This window comes from Rana temporaria, chromosome 9, assembly GCF_905171775.1.
Source record: "Rana temporaria chromosome 9, aRanTem1.1, whole genome shotgun sequence".
Taxonomy (NCBI): domain Eukaryota; kingdom Metazoa; phylum Chordata; class Amphibia; order Anura; family Ranidae; genus Rana; species Rana temporaria.
In genome coordinates this window covers 63811023-63833878 of record NC_053497.1, presented here as the reverse complement: position 1 = coordinate 63833878, position 22856 = coordinate 63811023, and the positions used below count along the sequence as shown (strand labels likewise).

At 40.8% G+C, this 22856-nt stretch overlaps 1 protein-coding gene across 1 annotated transcript; it reads right to left on the bottom strand.

Annotated features, from left to right (window-relative positions):
• Positions 1 to 19695: 19695 nt before the first annotated feature.
• Positions 19696 to 22343, bottom strand: LOC120914449 (nyctalopin-like). The gene has a single exon (XM_040325141.1). The coding sequence runs from the start codon at positions 21500 to 21502 to the stop codon at positions 20216 to 20218; it is 1287 nt and encodes a 428-aa protein (XP_040181075.1). The 5' UTR covers positions 21503 to 22343; the 3' UTR covers positions 19696 to 20215.
• Positions 22344 to 22856: the final 513 nt, after the last annotated feature.

Below are 22856 nucleotides of genomic sequence, written 5' to 3'. Positions count from 1 at the left end.
TATCTTTGTTACACTATTATTTTCCAAAGTGCAGTTCAATTCCAACCAAAGCTGACAAAACCAGCTGCTGCCTATCCAAATGTAGTCATAATACTAACAAAACATTCGCTACCAAGTCTACTCTCATACATGAAGCCCTGATGAAGAAGCATGATGTCCCCCTAAGATGTGCTGGATTTATTACATTTTTCAATTGATTTTGTACTAAAATTAATTTGTATCTAAATTACAACAGCACAGTGTGGGGCTTTATAGATTCCTTCAAAAGTTTATACATCATTCAGATCTGCAACAAGCATGCAGTCAACAAATTCAGAACTCCTGATCTACATACATGGGTCAGCAAGACAACATGGAAATGGCCATATTTCTTTAATTACAGCTTTGCTTTAGCTACACAAGTATCCAACAGACAGAAAAAAGCAACACACAGTTTCCTTTCCTTTCTAGTTATCCATGTTATTAGTTTGTGGACAAACAATTAAATTTTTTTTTTTAGATTGGTAGCCAGGTTAGTACCATTATTGCTGACATTGAGTTTATTTGTATTTTTATACATATGTAAATTATATAAAAGTAGTGACAGTTGTTACATCACAGTGGTAAGTTAAAAAAAATATATGTTTAAAATGGAGAGCTGGGCACTGCCCTAGGGAACATGTGCCAATGTAAAAAAAAAGAAAATATCACTCATCGGGGAGAAGGTCTTTTTTTTTAGGCGACCTAAAATGAAACATTGAAAATATAGAACCCCCAAATAAAATGCTTTTTTTGCAGAACATTATGATTCTCAGCAACAGCATCAGCAACACCTAATTGTGGCACCACAAACATTGCATGCGGAATAATTTTATCCAGCAGCAGCAACCTGAAATTATTTCCACTAAAAAAAGTTTACTAGGTAGTTTTTGCAGATAAAAGATTTTGTTTCCAGCAGCAACAAGTCAGAATTGAGAAAGGAGTATACAGGTAAAATATATTGGAAAGTATAAACTTAAAAAAAATTCAAAGCTAAAGCTATATCTTACAAATTGGCAAACATCGGCAAAACAAGTTTCATAGCATACCTTGTAATACTCTTTTTAGTACCACACTTTATGGTGTACAAAGTTTAATAAAATGTTAACACGGTGTGCATCAAAAAACACCTCAAATCCACAAACACAAATTCCAGAGATGAGGTAGTTGTTATGCCAAATTTAAAAATTACAGTACCATGTTGCAGAGACAACAGCCAAACATATAGCACTGTGGCTGTAAAGTATGTAGGCAGTTTGATTGGGCACTGGACAGCATTGTAAGAGGGAGCGATGAGTTACACAGTTGTAGTATGTTATTTCAAACACAGCATCCAGAAATATTTACAGAATGGCTGCACATTACATAAGTATTTGTACTTGGTCACTTTGTTAGAGAAAGAGAAGAGGTGTATTTTATTTTGAAAACTATGTCAGTGTATTATGTCACAGCCAACACCTAGGAAAATTAAACTCACACGATGCACAACGTGTAAGTATTCTTACTAGTCCCCCAGTGGAAGAGAGAGAGAATACACAGGAATTATCATAAAATAAAAATCTTACTTTTTCAGAGCCAAAAGCCATAAACAATTGAATTGATATAATGCACAGTGTGTGCTCAATTTTGGTAAGAAACAATGTCAGGGGTGATAGCAGGTAGATTTCCTATGCAATAAACAAATAACAGTGTCTTTTTTTCTGAGACTGTAGACCACAAATTCTACATAAGACTATGAAGCCGTTGTGCAGATTTAAGAAATCAAAAATGTATTTTCTTTGTGAGTGAGATTAAAGACAGAAGATTATACAGATTTGCAGCACACCTTGAGCCTAGTTTCACATTGCTGCGGGTTAGAAATTGGGCGAGTTCAGCTGAACTCACGTGATTTTAACCCGGCAATGCAATCCGACTTCGGGGGGGGGGGTGATGTGACAGACATCTGTATGGGTTCATGCACAGATGTCTATACAAATTGCCCCCCGAAGTCGCCAAAAGTAGTACAGGATTTGGATAGTGTCATTGTCGGCAATAGCCACCGATTTGGCATGCAATTTGACATGTCAATTCACATGCCAAATCTGACAAATGTAAACCTAGGTTTAAAGCTTTAATTAAACACGCCACAATTTCTGAGGGAGAGAGCATGCGTATTGCCTCTTGAAATAAAAAATGGGTATACTTTTGTATAATGTTTGAACACAGAAAAAAATGCATCGGTTTTCAGAACACCATTTAAGCCTTTATTGGATAGGTTACAATTATGAGGAAGAAAGTAAGCACATTGCATCTGGAATACAAATGTGTGTCATTTTACAGAGAACAAAGACAGAAAAATGTTACTACCTCATTTAAAGTGCAAATAAACCCCCCTATAGTTTTCAGCCAAGAAAGCTGCCATCTTTGCCTCTGTTTAATCTACAGCTGCCATGATGCTGCACATGTGATCAGTTATGACACCAGCCATTGGATAGTTTAACAGTTTGGTTGAGAGCACATCCAATGGGAGTGTTACATTTCCGGCACATGCAGGAAATGAAACTGTTTTATGGATGGGTTTACTTCCCCTTTTTGAACAGGCCATAATTCCTAAAGGGGAAGAGCAAGTAGATTGCATCTGGCAATAAAAACGGTATTGTCTTTTTTCCTTTAATTTAAAACAGAAACATTTTATGGATTTACAGCACACCTTTAAACCTTTAGCATGTTGCATCTGGATTTAAAAAATAATGAGTGTCTCCTTTCCGCAACTGAAAAAAGCTAAATTTTTACAGGTTTGCAGTCAACAAGCCTCTTTGGGTAGGATGTAGTTTTTAAAGAGAGACAGCAAGCAAATTACATTTGGAAATAAAATAAAAAAATGTTTCCCAAGACTTAATGAAGTTAAAAATTTTACTGATTTGCACCACAAATTTTAAGCCTTTTTAGACAGCCCACTATTTCTGAGGACAGAGCAAGTATGCATCAAAAATGTTGTCTTTATTTTTTTAATTAAAATCAGAAACATAATCTCATCCTTTTTAATGGGATACAATGAAAGAGCAGGTAGATTGCATCTGGAAATAAAAAATCATTTTTGTTGGTCTCATCTTTGTTGTGTTGGTTGGCTGGTGAGGGAGCGGAGAGCCAGGGCTGTGCTGTCATAAGAGCTGGATAAGAGCCAGGCTGTGCTGTCATGAGGGCTGGATAACGACACTGCTACAGTATAGATTGTCTATGAGATTACCACTAAGGATCGGAGATCGAAGTGAACACCTTCTAACCCTTAATGGGTTGATGCTTATTTGCCGAACATGAGAGTGTGAGGTCAATTATATCCGGTGAGTTGACACCTATAGGGGAGTAGGGTCACAATATGCATGTGGTGTGGTGGATGAGTCTGTCAAGCAGCGTCCTTTGTTCCTAACCATACCATTGAACATTTGAATTTTTTAGGACTTTATGAACTTTTTGGGATTTTCATTTAATTTATTTATTTTTGAATTATTCACTTATTCACTGGGTGATGTTCATAGTATATGCTAATTACTTTTAGCGACACTATTTACTGTATTGGTAATCAAGGTAGATGTGTTTTATTTTACAATAGCACTTTAGTTTTAATACAAAAAATATCAGCACTGCTTGTAAATTACAAAAATGAGGAATCAGTAAAAAAAGATGACTTGTTGGACAAAAGCCTAGTGGAGTCCAATCTGCAAGATGTAACTATTCCCTGATAAAGATCCCTTAACTGAGGTTAAGAGAAAAGCAATAAACTCTAACAAGTGCCTTTACAGCTTTGGCAATCATACATTTTTTCTCTTATTTCCTGTATGATCAATTTTTTTTTCTTATTTCCTGTATGATCACATATTTTATCCATTATGAAGCAGTAGATGTAAGGATACCTAAATTAAAATAAGACCTAAGGTGACCTAATTTGAGGAACCTAAATATCTACAAGTCACTGTTCTCACGACCTGAAATGAGAACATCTTAGGCAGTTCAAGACAGTCCAAGACTTCATCAACTGTCATTGCAAACTGACAATTATAAGTGGCCGCTGTATGGGGCCCCATGATTTCTAACAGCTGCCCTGGGTTTGCTCATTCCTTTTAATAGTCCAACAATGCACACAGACCACAATACCCCTGAATCTATTTTATGAATCAACAAGCATTATTGTTCATTGAGCATAAGAAGTCCATCAGACCATGCTCTTTGTCGAATGCATTTCTCCTGTGACTCCTTAGTGTTACAAGGTCTCAGGTGTGAATGGGGAGCAGGTATGTTAAATTTGGTTTTATCGCTCTCACTCTCTCATACTGGTCACTGGAAGTTCAACATGGCACCTCATGGCAAAGAACTCTCTGAGGATCGGAAAAAAAAGAACTGTTGTTCTATATAAAGATGGTCTAGGCTGTAAGAAGATTGTCAAGACTCTAAAACGAATCTGCAGCACGGTGAGCGAGACCATACAGCAGTTTAACAGTATACAGTAGGTTCCACTAAGAACAGGCCTCGCCATGGTCGACCAAAGAAGTTTAGTGCATGTGCTCAGCGTCATATCTAAAAAGGTTGTCTATGGGAAATAGACGTATGAGTGCTGCCAGCATTGCTGCAAAGGTTGAAGGGGTGGGGGTCAGCCTGTCAGTGCTCAGACCAGACGCTGCACACTGCATCAAATTGGTCCTGCATGGCTGTCATCCCAGAAGGAAGCCTCTTCCAAAGATGATCCACAAGAAAGCATGCAAACAGTTTGCTGAAGACAGGCAGACTAAGGACATGGACAACTGGAACCATGCTCCACATATAACATCATAATCGGTGTGTCCCAGCAGGAGCACAAGTCTTATAGGTCTTAGACCCCACATCTCTCCATAAAGAGGACCCATCAAGCTGCGATAGTGACATTGTAAAAATAAAAAAACATAATAAAATAAATAATAAAAAACCTTTTTTGTAAAGTGCCCCCATTCCCTTGTGCTGGCGCACAGTGGTAAAAGCATATATAGGTCACACCCACATACGGTGTTTGCACCACACATGCACACATGTGAGATATTGCCACAAACGTTATAGCAAGAGCAATATAGCTCTATTGTTATAAATTTTCTTTATTATTTTTCCAACATTACATACAAATAAATAATTATATATTATTTAAAAGACAAACATTATACAAACACACATAATCAGTCTCAGTACAACCCCTTCATAAAATCTATCTCATATTTATAATAATTACAATTCTTATAGTTACATATCCCCTTGTCTCATATATATCATCCCCGGTCATAGACCTTCTACTGTAGCTTCTCCTTTCTAGATTAGACAAAATATTGAGGAATAGTAAGCCAGGGAGAGATAGGAACCGGAAAATAGGGTACTATGAAAGGAGGTAGCCGTATGACGAGATGCCAGGGGGAGGAGACCCCCTCTCCCCCCTAAAATTATATTATATATATATATATATATATATATATATATATACAGTCCCTGACAAAAGTCTTGTCGCTTCTCAATTTTGTAGAAACTCCTGATATTAACCTGACTTTTAATTAATCAATTGGTGTTAGAAATAGCTCATATGAAAAGCTAAAAACCTCCTAAATTATGTTTAATGCATTGAAATAAATTAGTTTCACTGAAAAAAGATTTATCATTTAATCAAGACAGAAAGGTCAAATTTTGGCAAGACAAAAGTTTTGTCGCCTATACAGAAATTGAACAACTTTACTGAAAATCTAAAAATATGTCACCAAATTAAGTAGTGGTGCTGTGAGATCCAAATTTAATATCTTGTATGACTTCCATGAGCTTGAAGGACAGCATCCATGCAGTTTGACATGGATTCATACAATTTATTGATAAAGTCATCAGGAATAGCAAAGAAAAAACAGTCTTGCATGCCTCCCAGAGTTCATCAATATTCTTTGGTTTCGTCTTCCATGCTTCCTCTTTCATCCTACACCACATATGCTCAATGATGTTCATGTCTGGTGACTGGGCTGGCCAATCCTGGAGCATCTTGATCTTCTTCGCCTTAAGGGACTTTGATGTGGAGATAGAAGTATGCGATGGAGCACCATCCTGCTGCAAAATGTGGCCTTTTTTATGGTTGGGAATATAAGAGGTAGCTAAGATTTCTTGGGATTTTAGACTATTGATGTTGCCTTCCACCCTGCAGATCCCTCGCACACCCCCATACTGGATGTAACCCCAGACCATGATTTTGCCTCCACCAAACTTCACTGTTTTCTGGGTAAATCTCGGCTCCATGCGGGTTCCAGTAGGTCTCCTGCAATATTTGCGGCGACTGTGGTGTAATTCAACAGAAGATTCATCTGAAAAATCCACCTTCTGCCACTTTTCCAGAGTTCATCCTTTTAGCAGGCTGTGGCCCTTGGCAAATGCCACACAGTTTTTCAATTGTCTTTTGTTTAGTGCTGGCTTAGGCCTTGTACACACGATCAGTCCAAACTGATGAAAACGGACTGAAGTTCAGTTTCATCAGTCCAAACCGACCGTGTGTATGGCCCATCGGACTGTTGTCCTTCAGTCTAAAGTTTTAGGCCTTGTACACACGATCAGTCCAAACTGATGAAAATGGACTGAAGTCTGAAGTCTGATAGTCTGATGGACTGATGGACTGATGGTCTGATGGACTGATGTGCCTACACACCATCAGTTCAAAATCTGATCGAGTCCAATGCGGTGACGTAAAACACAATGACGTGCTAAAAAAACGAAGTTCAATGCTTCCAAGCATGCGTCGACTTGATTCTGAGCATGCGCGGGATTTGAACCGATGCTTTTGCGTACTAACCATCGGTTTTGACTGATCGGTCATCAGTCCATCAGTCCGAGTTTAAAGCAAGTTTTAAAACTTTGGTCTGAAGGACAAAAGTCTGATGGGCCATACACACGGTAGGTTTGGACTGATGAAACTGAACTTCAGTCCGTTTTCATCAGTTTGGACTGATCGTGTGTACAGGGCCTCAGAACTTGCTTTAAAATCGGACTGATAGACGCCTGACCGATCGGTCAAAACCGATGGTTAGTACGCAAAAGCATCGGTTCAAAACCCACGCATGCTCAGAATCAAGTAGACACATGCTTGGAAGCATTGAACTTCGTTTTTTTAGCACGTCATTGTGTTTTACGTCACCGCGTTGGACTCGATCGGTTTTCGAACTAATGGTGTGTACGCACATCAGACCATCAGACCATCAGTCCATCAGACCATCAGTCCGTTTTCATCAGTTTGGACTGATCGTGTGTACAAGGCCTCATGGACACTGATTCGACCATGGAGGCCATTTCGAGACAGAATCCGACAAACTGTTCTGGTTGACACAGGGACTTCAGGTGTCCAGGTCTCGTGGAGCTCTGCTGCAGTGGAAAATGGGCTGGCCTTGGATTTTCGAGCCAACAAACGGTCCTATCGAGCAGTTGTCTTGCGGGGTCGGCCTAATCTGGCCTTGTCCAAAACGTCTCCAGTCTCTTCAAATCTTTTTTTTATCCTCTGAACTTGACGCTGAGACACATTGAAGGTGTCTGCCACATCAGCAGTGGATCTGGTCTTCAGCCTCTTGATAATCAACACTTTAGTCTCCGGGTGAATCTTAGGCATGTTTGCAGAGGTCTAGTTGCAGTTGAGAAGGTCTAGTGTACTGGTGTTCTTTTTATACACACCTGAGACCTAATTGATCCATTATTAGTCACAGGTGAAGCTCATATAACAAGGCGACAACACTTATGTCTTGGCAAAAATTGACTCAATGGGCTTTACCAAGCTGTGAATATTAGAATACTTTTTGTCAGTTTCGTTTTACACTGAAACATTAGTACAAAAGCTGTTGAGATAAAAAAAGACCCATTTCTTGTAACAAAATCTTGATTAGAAATATATTTTAGCGGCACTTCAGGTCAATTTGTACACAAGGGAAAGGACTTTTCTCAGGGACTGTATATATTATAATTATAGCTCTAGACCACCTCTGTAACTCTAAACTGGTAAGCTGTAAAAATTGTGTTTTAAAAATTGCTGCGCAAATATCATGTGACATAAAAAAATGCAATGGCCACCATTTTTCTCTAGGGCCTCTGCTAATATATGTATATATATATATATTTATATCTATCAGACCTCAAATTTTCCACTCGCCTACTCGCATTTTGCGAGTGAAAAATGAGGTCTGGCGAGGAGCTGGGCTGCCTGGGAGGGGGGGGGGCGAGCACTGCCGGCGGGGTTGATCGGGAGCTGTTCTCCCACTGTTCACCCCGTGGCAGAGAGCATGAAGGTAGAGGAGAGCCGCGGTATCACCGAGCGCTATAGCCTGCTGTAACAGCCTTTCATTGAACTTTCCTCCGCTCTGCTCGCTCTCATACACTCCTCCTAACCCGCACCTGTAATAGACAGAATGCGGGTCCAATGCTGGGAGGTGTTCTGTATTACAGGCGTGGGTTAGGAGGAGGCGGGGATGTGTGTGAGAGCGAGCAGAGCAGAGGAAAGTTCAAGGTAAGGCTGTTACAGCGGGCTATACCGCTCTGTGACACCGCGGCTCTCCTCTACCTTCATGCTCTCTGCCATGGGACGATCGCTGGGAGAACAGCTCCCGATCAACCCCGCAGGCAGTGCTCCCCCCCCACTCCACATCATGCAATGAAGCGGTGAGGCGCATTGAATATTTAAGGTTGTCAGGTGGCTAATTACCTGCAAGGGAAATGTGTAGGTGTTTTTGCCAGCTTCCCAATGTAAAAAATCTCAGCAATTTACTGTATTTGATCGGAAAATCATATCACTCAAGTAAAAAAAAATGGCAAACTGCCAACCCAGGAAACATTACTACTATGCTAAAACCTTAATTAGGGAACTATTGCAGGCAACAAGTAAACTGCCAAGGCTAACCAGGAAACACTGCATTTATCTTTAAATCAGAAAGTTAATTAAATGTACCTTAGAGCAGGGCTTAATAGACAGAATGCGGGTCCAATGCTGGGAGGTGTTCTGTCTATTACAGGCACGGGTTAGGAGGAGGCGGGGCTGTGTGTAAGAGCGAGCAGAGCGGAGGAAAGTTCAATGTTAGCTGTTACAGCGGGCTATACCGCTCGGTGATCCCATGGCTCTCCTCTTTCTCCTGTCATGATCTGGCCACCAATGGGGGCACAGTGAGTCTGTAATGGGAGCACAGTGAGGCTGCAATGGGGGCACAATGAGTCTGCAATGGGGGACAATGAGGTTTCAATGGGGGCACAATGAGGCTGAAATGGGGGACACAATGAGGCTGTAATGTGGGGCACAATGAGGCTGCAATGATGGGCACAGGTGAGCCTGCATTGATGGGCACAGGTGAGGCTGTGCTGAGGGGAACTGATAAAATTGTTGTTAATGTTTATTTTTGTAACTTAATGCATAAAACATTTAAGTGTTATTTCAGGAGATAATTTATGAGGGCGTGATTAGCGTCAGAATTACGGGCGTGGCATGGTAGGGGTTGGACGGGGAAACTGGTGGCGAGTAAACCTTGAGGCCTGGCTAGTGGCTCAAGACTTGAAATTTTGAGCCCTGTATATATAATGTTTGGAGGTTATAAGTAATTTTCTAGCAAAATAACAATGATTTTTACATATATGAGAGAAGTGTCAGTCATTTGTTCAGTATGCAAGTGGTTAAAAGTTATAGTTACCCCAAAATAAATTGTACCAATTCCCTAAATGCATACTTTACAGCGAGCTACTGCCATTTAAAGGCAATAACTGCAGAGGCAAAAATGTTCAGCGTGATCCAAGAATGATATTCTCAGATTCTGTTTTGCAGTCAGTGATTATAATCATTAGAAAATAGCTTGGTTTGAACATGGAATTTCCAAAGGAAGAAAGCAGAATTCCTGTATCCAATGCTAGCTGACGAGATGTAACAGTGGACACCGAGCTCCCATACATTAATTATTAACAGTAATAAAGAAAGTACTACTGCACAAAAATAAATATTGTCTTTTTACACACTTCCCACAGAGGTTAAATCATCATATTCATACAGGATTTCATATTGTTTCTTCAGTTCTTTTTATGGCCAAAAACAAATGGAAAATATCTTGTTGAGGGGAGAGTTCATCTGCTTTGTATACAGCACTTTGTTCTGAGTCATTCCATGTGATTTCTTCACAGAGAACTGATGCCAAAAATTGTACAAAAGGGCTGAAACCTAAAAAGATACTGCTGAATAAATTGTACATATTGTAATACTTCAATGTTGCATGCAAACGGTGGACTCAGAAGTCTATGGGTTTCTTTCCCACTAAATGTGTGGAAGGCAACCACTCACACTATCATAAGGCCCCTTTCACATTGAGGCGTTTTTCATGCGGTACATCGCTAAAAATAGCGCTGCTATACCGCATGAAAAAACCTGCCCTGTAGTGCTCAATGTGAAAGCCCGAAGGCTTTCACACTGAAGCGGTGCGCTAGCAGGAGCGCTCCAAAAGTCCTGTTAGCCGCATCTTTACCACGGTATAGGAACGGTGTGTTCACCGCTCCTATACCGCGCCTTCCCATTGAAAGGGAACCCCCGCCACCCTTTTTCGGCCGCTAGCGGGGTTAAAACCTCACCGCTGGCACCCGAATATCGCGGTAAATACGACGGTATAGCCGCGCTACAAATAGTGCGGCTATACCGTCACAGCGGCTCCACGCCTCAATGTGAAAGAGGTCTTACACAGGAATGAAAATTCCTTGGACCTTGCATGTTTGTTATACTTAGCATTGGTCCAGACCAGGTTAGGATTTTTTGTTGAAATTCAGGTTCAGTCAAAAGGTGAAAGCCTCATTCCTCAAAAAAATAGGGGGGGGGGGAAGCCACTCACCATAAAAGTCAAAGTTAATTTTATTTAACCACTTGCCTACTGGGCACTTTCACCCCCTTCCTTTCCAGGCAAATTTTCTCTCACAATGCTCTCACATTTTTAATGACATTTACTCAGTCACTGCACTCTGTACCCATATTTAATTTGTCTTATTTTTTCCACACAAATAGAGCTTTCTTTTGGTGGTATTTAATCACTACTGGGTTTTTTCATTTCTGTTCCATTCATTTTTTTTTGTAAAAAAATAATTTTTCTTTGTTTCTGTTATACAAATTAGCAAATTAGTAATTGTTCTTCATACATTTTTGCCAAAATTTTATCCTGCTTACATTACGTTGGTAGTTGGTTAAAATAACCCAAATCAGTGTATATTATTTGGTCTTTGTGAAAGTTATAGAGTGAGTCTACAAGCTATGGTGCCAATCACACCTGATGTACTGACAGCCTTCTAATTTCTTAAGACACTAACAAGCCAGGAAAGTACAAAATACCCCCCAAATGACCCCATTTTGGAAAGTAGGAATTCCGAGGTATTTAGTAAGAGGACATGGTTAGAAGTTGTAATTTTTTCCCCCACAATTCTTTGCAAAATAAAGATTTTTTATTTTTTACAAAATTTTCATATTAACAGGTTATTTCTCTCACATGGCAAATGCATACTTGCAACTACACCTCAAAACATTCTGCTACTCCTCCTGAGTATGGCAATATCACATGTTTGAGACTTTTACTCAGCCTGGTCACATACAGAGGCCCAACATTCAAGTAGCATCTTCAGGCGTTCTAGGAGCATAAATTGCACATCTAATGTCATGACGACCTATCACACTTTTGAAGGCCCTGGAGCACCAGGACAATGGAAACGCCCACAAAATGACCCCATTTTTGAAAGCAAACACCCCAATGTATATTCTACGAAGCATAATGAGTCTTTTGAACATGTGATTTTTTTTCCACAAGGTTTTGGAAAATGTGGAAAGAAAATGAAAACTTATTTTTTTTACACAAAGTAGTTGATTTATACAATATTTCTAGTATGGCGAGTATGGCGATAACACATGTGTGAGACTTTTACACAGCCTGGCCACGTACAGAGTAGCACCTTCAGGCGTTCTAGGAGCATAAATTACACATCTAATTTCCTGACAACCTATCATTTTTGAAAGTCCTTCATATTTCTTACACATAGCACATACCAAGAATTACACTCCAAAATAAATTCTATTGAGGAAAGGGTAAAAACATTAAATGACCTGTGATTTTAGTAGTGCAGTTGTCCATAGAGGAGAGCATTGGTCAGGCAGCAGGAAGGGACGTGCTTAGCAACAACAAGCGTAATTATCTAAGCAGCAGGCAGGAATATTGTCTACAGTCAGTACAGAGTACAGGGATATTGTCAGCACAGCCAAAGCATTTGTCCAAAGGAATTGTCTAGGCAGAGACATGGTCAGCACAGCCATAACATTAGTCCTGGTACACTGTTACCTGCCGACACTCATTATTGTACCGCTCTCCAACCCTTCATAAACATGCCTCTTGCTACAGCTAATTATTTCCAAATTACAGGTAGCAGGCAGAGGTGTGGTCAGTTCATGCGGCAGGCAGAGGCATGATGGCAGTAAGTCCACAGCAGGCTGAGGGCCTCTGTCGGGTAAGACCTGGGCACAAGGGAAGAGGTTTCTCCCACCCAATTCTCTTTGAAGTCTCTGGACTCCAGACCCTAATCTGTAAATTACAAAAACGACAAAAATGTGTTTTCTCCATCCGGAAAAACAATTCTGGAGCCTCTCACATATGTGAGACCCCTGTGTACCCCTGTGTACTACAGTAGCAGGGCAACAGATCAGTTCAAGCAGTAGGCATCAGCATAGTTGATAAAAACAGGCCAGGGTCAGTTCACGTGAAAGCAGTCCAAGTAGTAGGCAGAAGCATAGTCGAGAAAACAGGCAAGGGTTGGATCGCGTGGAAGGCAGTGGCATGGTTATTTGAGGAAGATGGAAAATGGTCAGCACAAATTATGAAAATGGGGAAATTGTTAAAAATATGGTCTAATATTTTAGGGATGTGTGATACAGTTTGAAGCATTCTCCAATGCATAGGCTGGGTTGGGAGGGACACTGGAGACAATGGTAGCTGGTATCTCTTCTAAATCCTGTTTTGCTGCATATACAATATCTTTTTTGGCATCTTCGGCCTGCTTCAGAAGGTACAATGCTGTCCAGAAAGTGGCGCTCATGAAGTTGGCTAGCAGCATCTGAGTGAAGGTTTTCTGGGGGGGGGGGTCTTTGCTGAGATGAGGGATGTGACAATTTCTTTGGTTAATTTTAGGAAGGGGGTGGGGCTGTCCCTGGATATGGTGTAAATGATATATGCATTGTAAATGAACAAATGAAAAAGATAATCGCAACTTTCTTATACGAGAAACAGGACCTCCGTGTTGCCAAAATAGGCTGAAGCATTTGGTCATTGAAATCCACCCCCCCCCCCCATGTAAATCTTATATTCTTGGGCACATGTTGGTTTTGAATGGGACCTCGTCTTCTGTGAACCTCGACTGTGGTGTCGTTTTGGATGGTGGACAGCATGTGTACATTCCTGTTATCCCTGCACCTCAAGGCCAGCACTTCATTGCTTCTCAGAGTTGCTTATTCCCCCCTTTGCATTTTTTTGTTCACTAAAGATCGTGGGAAGCCCTTCCTGTTCTTTCTGGAAGTTCGACAGGCCAGGATTTTTTCACTGTGTAGGTGTTTGAAAAGGGGCAGGCTAGTATAATAATTATCCAGGTATATGTGATAGCTTTTTGCAGCAGTGGGTATGCCAGGTCCCATACAATTTTTCCAGTTGTGCCCATATAGGCCAGGAGCTGGTAATCTCTTATTTCATATATGCGAAATGTATACAGATATCCTATGGCTCTTTCACATAGCTTGTAAAATTTTACTCCGTATTTGGCCCTTTTGCTAGGAATATATTGCTTTATTTTTATCCGGCCTGTAAAGTGTACCAGGGACTCATCTACACAAATATTTTTATTAGGGACATAAAGTTCAGTAAATCTTTGGGGAAAACATTTATGAGTGGGTGAATTTTATATAATTTGTCATAGTTTGGATGATTTCGGGGAAGGCACTGGTTGTCGCTGAGGTGAAGCAAGCGCATAATTATCTCATATCGGGACCTGGACATTACCGCAGAATAAATTGGCATGTGGTGGATTGGGTTGGTGGACCAGTAAGACTATCCTTAATTTTTTTTGCAAGTCCCATGTTTAGAGTAAGGCCCATAATTTTAATTCCTCCAAAGTCAAATCTCTCCACTCCGGACGGGCATAGGTTGATTGGGGGCTGTTAGCAATATACTGCTGGGCATATAGATTTGTCTGGTCCATAATAAATTGAAGCAGTATCAGGCAAAAATAAATTAAAAAAATCTATTTCAGAAAACATTTCTGTATTGGCCAGCACACCTGGCTGTGTGTGAAAGAGAGAATGCTTGCTAATCCTGAGTTGGAAGGCAGCCATGTTAGGTTGACTGAAGCATCTGGGAGGTATGTAGTAGCCCTGACTCTTGGGGGATGTGAAACTTCAGTGCTGGTACTTGGAGTACTGGTACTGGGCCTGGGCATTTCATCCTGGGGTCTACTGCTGGCAGCTGCCTGGTTTCCAGAGTGCTGTACCCTTTTAGGAGGGACCCATTCTTCCTCCGATTTGGTCGTCGATCCACTGCTTTTAATCGGTTCAAACTCTGAATTGGATTCGGTATTGGAATCTCCCCACTGCTCTCATCAGTCATGCAGAGGATCTTGAACACCTCCTCACTGCTGTAAAAAATATTTGGGCATGGCTGGTACTGGACTGCTAATGGTAGCTGTGTGATGAGTACTTTGGTGATGGACTGTGTGACGGGTGCTCTGGTGATGGGTGGCTGCGTGGCTGGTACTGATGGTCAGATACTCTGCTGACAGCCTCTGATGGGTGACAGGTGCACTTTATGGACACTGATGGGTGAAAGGTGAACTTTGTGGGCACTGATGGGTGACAGGTAACTGCTGATGGTCACTGATGGGTGACTGCTGACGTTCACTGATGGGTGACAGGTGCACCTCTGACAGTCACTGATGGATGACAGGTGACTGCTGATGGTCTCTTATGGGTGACAGATGCACCACTGACGATCACTGATGGGCGACAGATACACCGATGACAGTCTCTGATGGGTGACAGGTGCACTTTATGGGCACAGATGGTTGACAGGTGCACTTTATGGGTACTGATGGCTGATAGGTGTACTTTAAGGCTACTGATGGGGAGATGTGTCAGGTTCTCTTTAACAACCAGTTACCGCTCTGTGTTTACATTTGTGATCGATTGTGAATGGCCGCCGCCGTCATTTTACAATATGGTGGGCTGGAAGTGATTGAGCAAATCAATGCACAAACAAGTCCACCAGGTGCAACCAATCATAATGTAGCATTGACTCTACAATGGACGTATTTTCTGTCTATCCTTACCTTTAGCCTTCTCCCCATCCTCACTGGAGGAGTTGTTCCCCTGGCAGCTAGGTGGCTCACTCTGCTCCAGCAATGTCACTCCTTGATTGGTCTCCCCAACATCACACAACAGGGCGTATTTATTGTGATGTGCTTGCTCAGGACTGGCCTCCCTAATGTTTATTCCTCTACCCCGCCTATCACCCAACTTTTCTGCTCTTGTGCCTGCACCCCTGCATCTCCACTTACCTCTGTGCAGGCCCCTGCCAGCATCTGACAGGTATGTTCCAAACTCACTTTCAGGTTGGAGATGCTCTGCAGTGTTGCCAGCTGCTTCCCAAGATTGAGTTCCTGGACTTCCAAGGATGCAACCTGCTCACAGGATGCAAACTGCTCACACAGTACTCTCCAGTTACTATAGGTATTCCCGCAACTGTCCAGTTACCCTAGGTACTCCCAGTACCCTCAGTTATTCTAGGTACTCTACCTAACTCTTGGTACTCGCAGTTACTCCCTGTTACTTTAGGTACTCTCAGTTACTCTAGGTACTCACCTCTGAATACATATAGGGCCCTAAAAATTAGTACCACTCAGTACTGAATTAAGCCCCATCCAGTCATAACGTATTTCAGCCTGCCATACACCTTGACAAGCTGCAGATAGCAAGAATGGATGCTGCACCTCTTATTCCTGGGAGCACTTAAATGCTGGGATGGAATGCATAGGTGCTAGACGCTTTATGTACAACCAACCTTGAAGTACAACACCACTTGACAAGGGAAATTAAACAGCATTCCATGCAATATTGCAACTGCACTAGTCAGAAAGCTTAGCTTACTCTTCAGCCAGAATCAGATGTTGTCCTCACTTGTGATACTTGGAGGATGTTAATGTCTTGTCACATGATTATGTAATGTGCAACCTCCCTCTTATACTCCAGTGTTTGTGGATTAGGCTGCAGAAAGACAGCATTGCTTGAACCAGAAAATATGACTGTCTGTATGTTCTGTATGTCTGTATGTTCTCAGGCTCAGATTCAAAACCAACAGGAAATAATGGGTGCCAATAACTGCAGCTAGAATAATAACTAGATGTGCGCAAATATTTTTTTTAATGATTCAGTAAGTGGACTATGGCCAATAGGTCATTTTAAGGCCCATCTCTTTTTTTTAATCCTTTCACCCATCTTCCTGTTTAAAAAAAAAAATGTTTCAAAGCATTACTTACAGCCCTACCCTCTGCATTCTCCTCTTCAGCTGGTCATGGGTCCTCTTTTAGATTGAATGATACTGTATCCAATGTCATTTAACCCACTTCCTGTCAGCCCCAGCTGTCATGGACATACCCCCAGAAGTGCATCATCACAGAGCTTGAGTCCACAGAAGCACTGCCCACTACCGATGCCAAAGGAGAAGGGAAAGACCCTGCTTGTGATGTGACTAACCATAAGACATTTTTGTAAATATAGTGGAAGGATGCTGAGGGTGCTTCCCACCCACATTCCTAACACAATATCCCTGGTGATGACCCTCAGAATACCCTGATTATATAATGCATTGTTTAGGGTACAAGACTAGTGTACTGTTATGTGAGTGTGTTTGTGTGGGGAATAGGGTTAAGAGGCAAAGAGGGAAAGGGGGGGCGGGGTCTCAGCAGATGTCACCATTCAAATAGTTGGTATTTGCATAAGAACTTCCAGGAACTCAGGTGGTTCTGTTTTGCACCTCCTACCTTGTCCAGAATTGGTTTTAATTCGTACTGAAAAGCATCATTCAAGTTCATATTTACATTTAGCATATTTTCATATCAACAGGTAATGATTTTTTTTTTCACTTTTTGCTATAACAGTATGTAAATGATGGCCTTTTCCTTCTGTTGTAGTAAAGCAATGGGTGACGTAATTTTGAATTAACACAGATATTAATAATGAAGTGCCGGGTTACTTCCAAGGTAACCGGTGCTATCGAAATTTAGAGTATAGTCAGAGTGTAAGTGACTCTGATTTCAATTTAAATTCTAGATAGGGTCTCTGTTTCAGCTTGGCTGTGCTGTGGGCTCATTCTGTCGTGCTGGGGTGTCTTCCCACCCCGGTGCGGTAGGTGGCAGTAGTGGAGTTGAGGTTTGGGTGTTCTCTCTCAGCGGCCAATCAGGAGGTTTGGGCCTCGCTGGGCATGCTGGGAGAGGGTACTCATGAGACAGACGCCATTTTGTGGGGTTCGTTTTCCGGTGTGGCACCCACCTTCAGGGTGGCCACATCACGGCGCTCCGGCGTTATGGCCTACCTAGCCGCAGTGTGCGTGCTATGCAGTGTTCCTGGTATCGGGCCTAAGTTGGTCCGGAGCATTTGAGCAGCACGGGGACCCAGTGGTTGACTGGGTTCCTACTTTGAAGATCCCAAGCGAGTTTAGCTGTTCGGTGGAGAGTCCATCTGAGGAGCGCCAATGAGAGGCTGGCGGTCCAATAGGATTCTGACGAACCACCGGGGATCGAGGTGACCAGACACTGAAGGATTAACTCCTCTTTCAGTCGGTACCTGGGCGACGTTAAAAAAAGAGGATCCAGGCGTAACTTTACCTAGGAGGATTGTCTCTGTATCTGCAATCGGAGAGGGCCTGTGGCAGAGGTTCCTCTCTGAACATTCATTCAAGAGGGTCTGTGGCAGAGACTTTGTGATAAAGAGATTCGAGCAGTGTTTCGGCTGCTAGGTCAGTGAGAGAGGCCTATCTGGGCACGCTAAACCCACTCAGGCAGGAGTGGTGTAAGAGTGTTATGCATGGGAACAGGACTGTTCTAGATACTACGCCTGAATCTGCTGTTCTCCTTTCCATCTCTATCCCTTTTATTACCGGTTCACTGTTTTTACCCGGCTGGGTAATAAAGAGCACATAAAAAGACATTCTTTCGTGGACATTCCTTTGCTAATGCTGTATGCACCATTCATCCCTAGACATTCGGAGAGAGCCATGAGGTAAATCTGCCATCCCATTCATTATCAGCGGCTCCTTCGGGGGTGAGCGCTACAATAATAAGGACATGATTAGACTTATGTCTTTTATATGTAATTAGATTATCCTACTTTTTCCATGTGAACCAGAAGAACCTAAAATTAGAACTACTGAAGTATAACATTTAATTAAAACCAGGTTTAACTACTAAACATAACATGCAATGGTTGTCTGCCTATTTGTACAAGATGTGCTGAAACGTTGTTTTTTAGAGGGACCACCAGAAGACATCTTTAGTCATTTTCACATGACAATGATAGGGCCTACCTAATGTTGTTAACCAAGATTATTCATAACCTGTAACCCAACATTCACAATGTTCTATCTGTCTAGAATTCCAGTTTATGTATATTATTCTAGAGCTATGCATTTATTATACATAAATAGCATATTGTAAAGATGGGCATGTAAAAATAGACTGCTTATCGAGAACAAAGGGCAGAAAAGATTTGTCAGTTCTTACACAAGGTGTGTATCACAAAGGTCTGCTGCCATCTGTATTCCTGTCTCAAGAAATATACAGATGCAGAATACACTCACTAAAGCATTTATTTGCTCTCTCAATACAATATATATATATATATATATATATATATATATATATATATATATATATTAGGGCTGTTGCTGATTAAAATTTTTGTGTTCGATTAATCGATTTTTTTTAATCGACTAATTTCGATTAATTATAAAAGACTGAAACAGACATCTCCCCCACTGTAACAGAAATCTCCCCCCACTGTATTATCCGCAATCTCCCCCACTGTAACAGACATCTCCCCCCACTGTAACGGACATCTCCCCCCACTGTAACAGACATCTCCCCCACTGTAACAGACATCTCCCCCCACTGTAACAGACATCTCCCCCCACTGTGTGGACTGAAAACTGAATATTGCAATCACGGGATTTGATCCATAATAAATATTCCAACACTTTTACATACTGCAGAATTTAATTTCTACACACCACTAGGAACAGTTTTTTTTTTATTACAAGTTACTAAGTTAGTAAATGTATACGTTTTGTTAAACAAGCATATCTAAATTCAAAACCCAACATTTAATATACTGCACTTAACCAGACCTTAAGCATACATATACATGCTTCAAATGACTCTTGTTTAGCCCTGCAACGATAAAAATCCATTGATTTCCCCCAACCATGTTAAGCAGTGTGGATAGAGGAGTGTCACCTGCGGACTATTAAAAAGTGCTTGCATTGGATGCAAGTGCTGTTCAACTTCAGACTAATTTTACTGACCGCCTCTTTCGACAAATGTCGATTGAAAAACAGCATATGCCCAGCTTAATATGTGGTCATTTTTTTTTTCTTTCTTTTTTTTTAGCCAGTGATCCTACCAAAAACATATTTCCTGTCCTAGGGTAGCAGAGCTCTGTACACTGTATATTTAAAGAAGCCGGATTGTTACCCTAAGACAGGAGATATTTTAGAACTACAGAATATCTTCCTCTCTCATCTTCATAACAGAGAGGGGGGGGGGGCGTTCTGGGAAGGCTGATAATATTGTTTGAAATTTCAGGCTAGTGCACAGGCAGTTACATGGACACTGGCTTTCCAGTAGAATTAACACATATTTATTCTGTAATTGCAGTATATGTACTTGGCCTGAAAAAATTTATCACAAATTAGGTTGTTACCAGAACAGGAATAGAGGGGACATCTTTCAACGGTGACACTAGTTATGAAGACCCTGGTGACAATCATGGATTCCTTCACTTTAGAGGGATTTCCTCTCACTTCCTGATTTGGCTATAAGACAGGAAGTGAAGGGAAATTTTCCCATTGGTAACCTGATGGTAAAAAAGTAAAAAAAAAGTTTGCCTTTAGGTCTACTTTAATCCACCAATAAAGCATATTAGTATGCTAAATATTATATATGACGTATCAGTTAAAGCAGAAGCAGAATCATTTAAGCTTCCCACACATTTATCCTCAGTAATTTCTTCTTGGGGGCAGGTAACTCCATGTCCTGTGAAAACTTCTGTTGATTTATATGACAAGGCAAAGACACAGTTGAGACCCTGAACTATTCCTTTATAATCCACCATCCAGGTGGCAATCCAGGCCATACTGCAGTCACAGCTCCAAGGGTTAAATGAAAGGTAGACACTTTTCAGTTGGGGCATATGCAAGAACAAGTAACTGGGAACAGAAGTCAAGCTATTTTTATTTAAATGTAGAACCTGCAGTTGTTTTAGATCCGAAAAAGCATTGCGGGTAATGTGTGTTATCAGATTGTTATTGAGATGCAACTTTTTGAGGTTAACCAGCATGTTAAAGGAGCAGTTGATTTTATCAATCCTGTTAGCTTCCAGGTACATAATCTTAAGCTGATCCAATCCACTGAAAAGCTGATTAGGCAAATGAGATAGAGAGTTATGTCCTAAATTTAGCACGCTCAATTTGTTTAGCTGGTTGAAGGCTTCATGTTGTATGGCCCAAATCTGGTTCCTTCGTAGATTAAGAGCTTGCAAGGCTTGTTGATGTTTGAAGGAATTCTTCCCTATGGCTTCTATGAGATTATTTTCCATTGACAACCTGGTGACATTGTGCAGTTTTCTCAAGGCTTGCGGCACATAATGTATCTTATTGGATGCTAAATTGAGAACCTCCAAAGATGGCAAGTGGGTGAACACCAACGGGTGGATTTCAAAAATGTTGCAGTGAGACAGATCCAAAGACAGAAGGCTTGAGAGGCCTCGGAACGTGTGGGCATGAAGGTAGGTCAGCCTTTGGTTCCTACTAAGATTTAACTCTTTTAAGCTGTTGAGTGCAATGAAAACACCAGGATATAGGAATGTCAAGTTGTTCTGGTTCAGCCACAGGATATGAAGGGAAGGGACAACCTTGAAAGCATCAAAATGAAGGATCCGTATTTGGTTTCCTGCCAAGTTCAAAGATACCGCAGAGGGAGGTAGATCTGGTGGAAGGTCTTCAATGCCCATTTTTACACAGTATATGTCATGATCAGCATTACAACGGCACAGGCTAGGACAGGTGAAGTTTCGGAATTCACTATTGATCTCAAGAACTGGGCACCCACTGAAAATGACTGAGATCAGGTAAATTCTCAGAGCTAAAATCCTGTCCGCAAGTGACCTGGATGATGGCAGCATAGCTGAGATTTGAAATGTGATCTTTGTTATCCAAAGGAATCTGAATGGGTCATCAAGAAGCTCTCACAACCAATCATGTTTTTAGACAGAGTTAATCTTCTTAAATGTCACAGTGAATCCATCACAGAGGTGTTAATGCAGCAAAGTGCTTGTGTCATCCAGCAAATCAATTATAACATTTTAGAACATCGCCTTGTTTTGGAATTCTCTAGCATAGCATTTTAATTTATTAGTTTATATCTTTTTTATGTAATAAAAATCTACTATGTCCTTTTTTTTAAATGCAAAAAAAAAAAGGTGGAGGAAATGTACAGGCCGATGAGAATTTTACAGAGGAGAAAAATATTGTTAACTTATTTTTTCTTGTCTTTTTAAAAGGAACTTGTGCAATGAAATTTTATTTACTTTCAAATGTGAAACATTAGAACAAGGATAAAAGGAAATACCCATAAACTGGAGCAAGCGTGTTTAGTTTTTTTGGAGTCAGTGTAAGTGCAATTTGAATGGTTTCTCTCTGTGACTTATTACATAAATCAGTTGTGTCAACAAATACCCATATAAACCAATGATCTATAACTTAGCACCATGGCGTGGTTTACAAGTAATTATAAATGACACTGGTATTACCAAACACATGATTCATAAGTTAGTTTTATAAAGACTGAGTTTGCAATAGCTAATTATGGTATTCCACAGACTAATAACTGCCAAGTTATAATTAGATGGTTACAATATAGTATTTCATACTAAATCCAGGATAGTAAGTGTTCTACAAACCCATGGAAAATACTACTATAAAGGATGAAATTGGCAATATTTATCAGTCATAAAATTCTCTCTTACTAATCTTCCCTTATAACAATACAATTTGTTAAAAGCAAAAACAATAGATAAAGAAATAAAAAACAACACCCTTATTTTTAAAGTGGATCTGTTCTTTGAGTTTAGGTGCTCCTTAAGAATTATGTTGTAAATTATAGCCACACAAGCAAATCAAGTTTTGGGGCTGAAAGGTTAGGGATGAGTGGACGGATTCCTGTGAAATGTAGCTGGTTGCTCAATATGTGTTTGATAAAGCAACCAATTGACTCTATTCTTTGCCCTTTATTGAGTTTTGCGTATATTTATTTATTTTTTTGTGGGGGGGTATTTAGAGTAGTTTTGTTTATTTCATTGAAGGCTCATTTGCACTTTTACAGAGATTGGCATTTTTCTGCACAGGATTTTTTTTCTAAGTGCCCTGCTTACATTTAATCTTACCCATTGTGGGAGCAGTGCAGAAATCTGCAACATGTCAGCATTTTTCTGTTTTGCACCTCAGCTCCTAGTGTCTAGTGTAGGATGCTAGGTACAT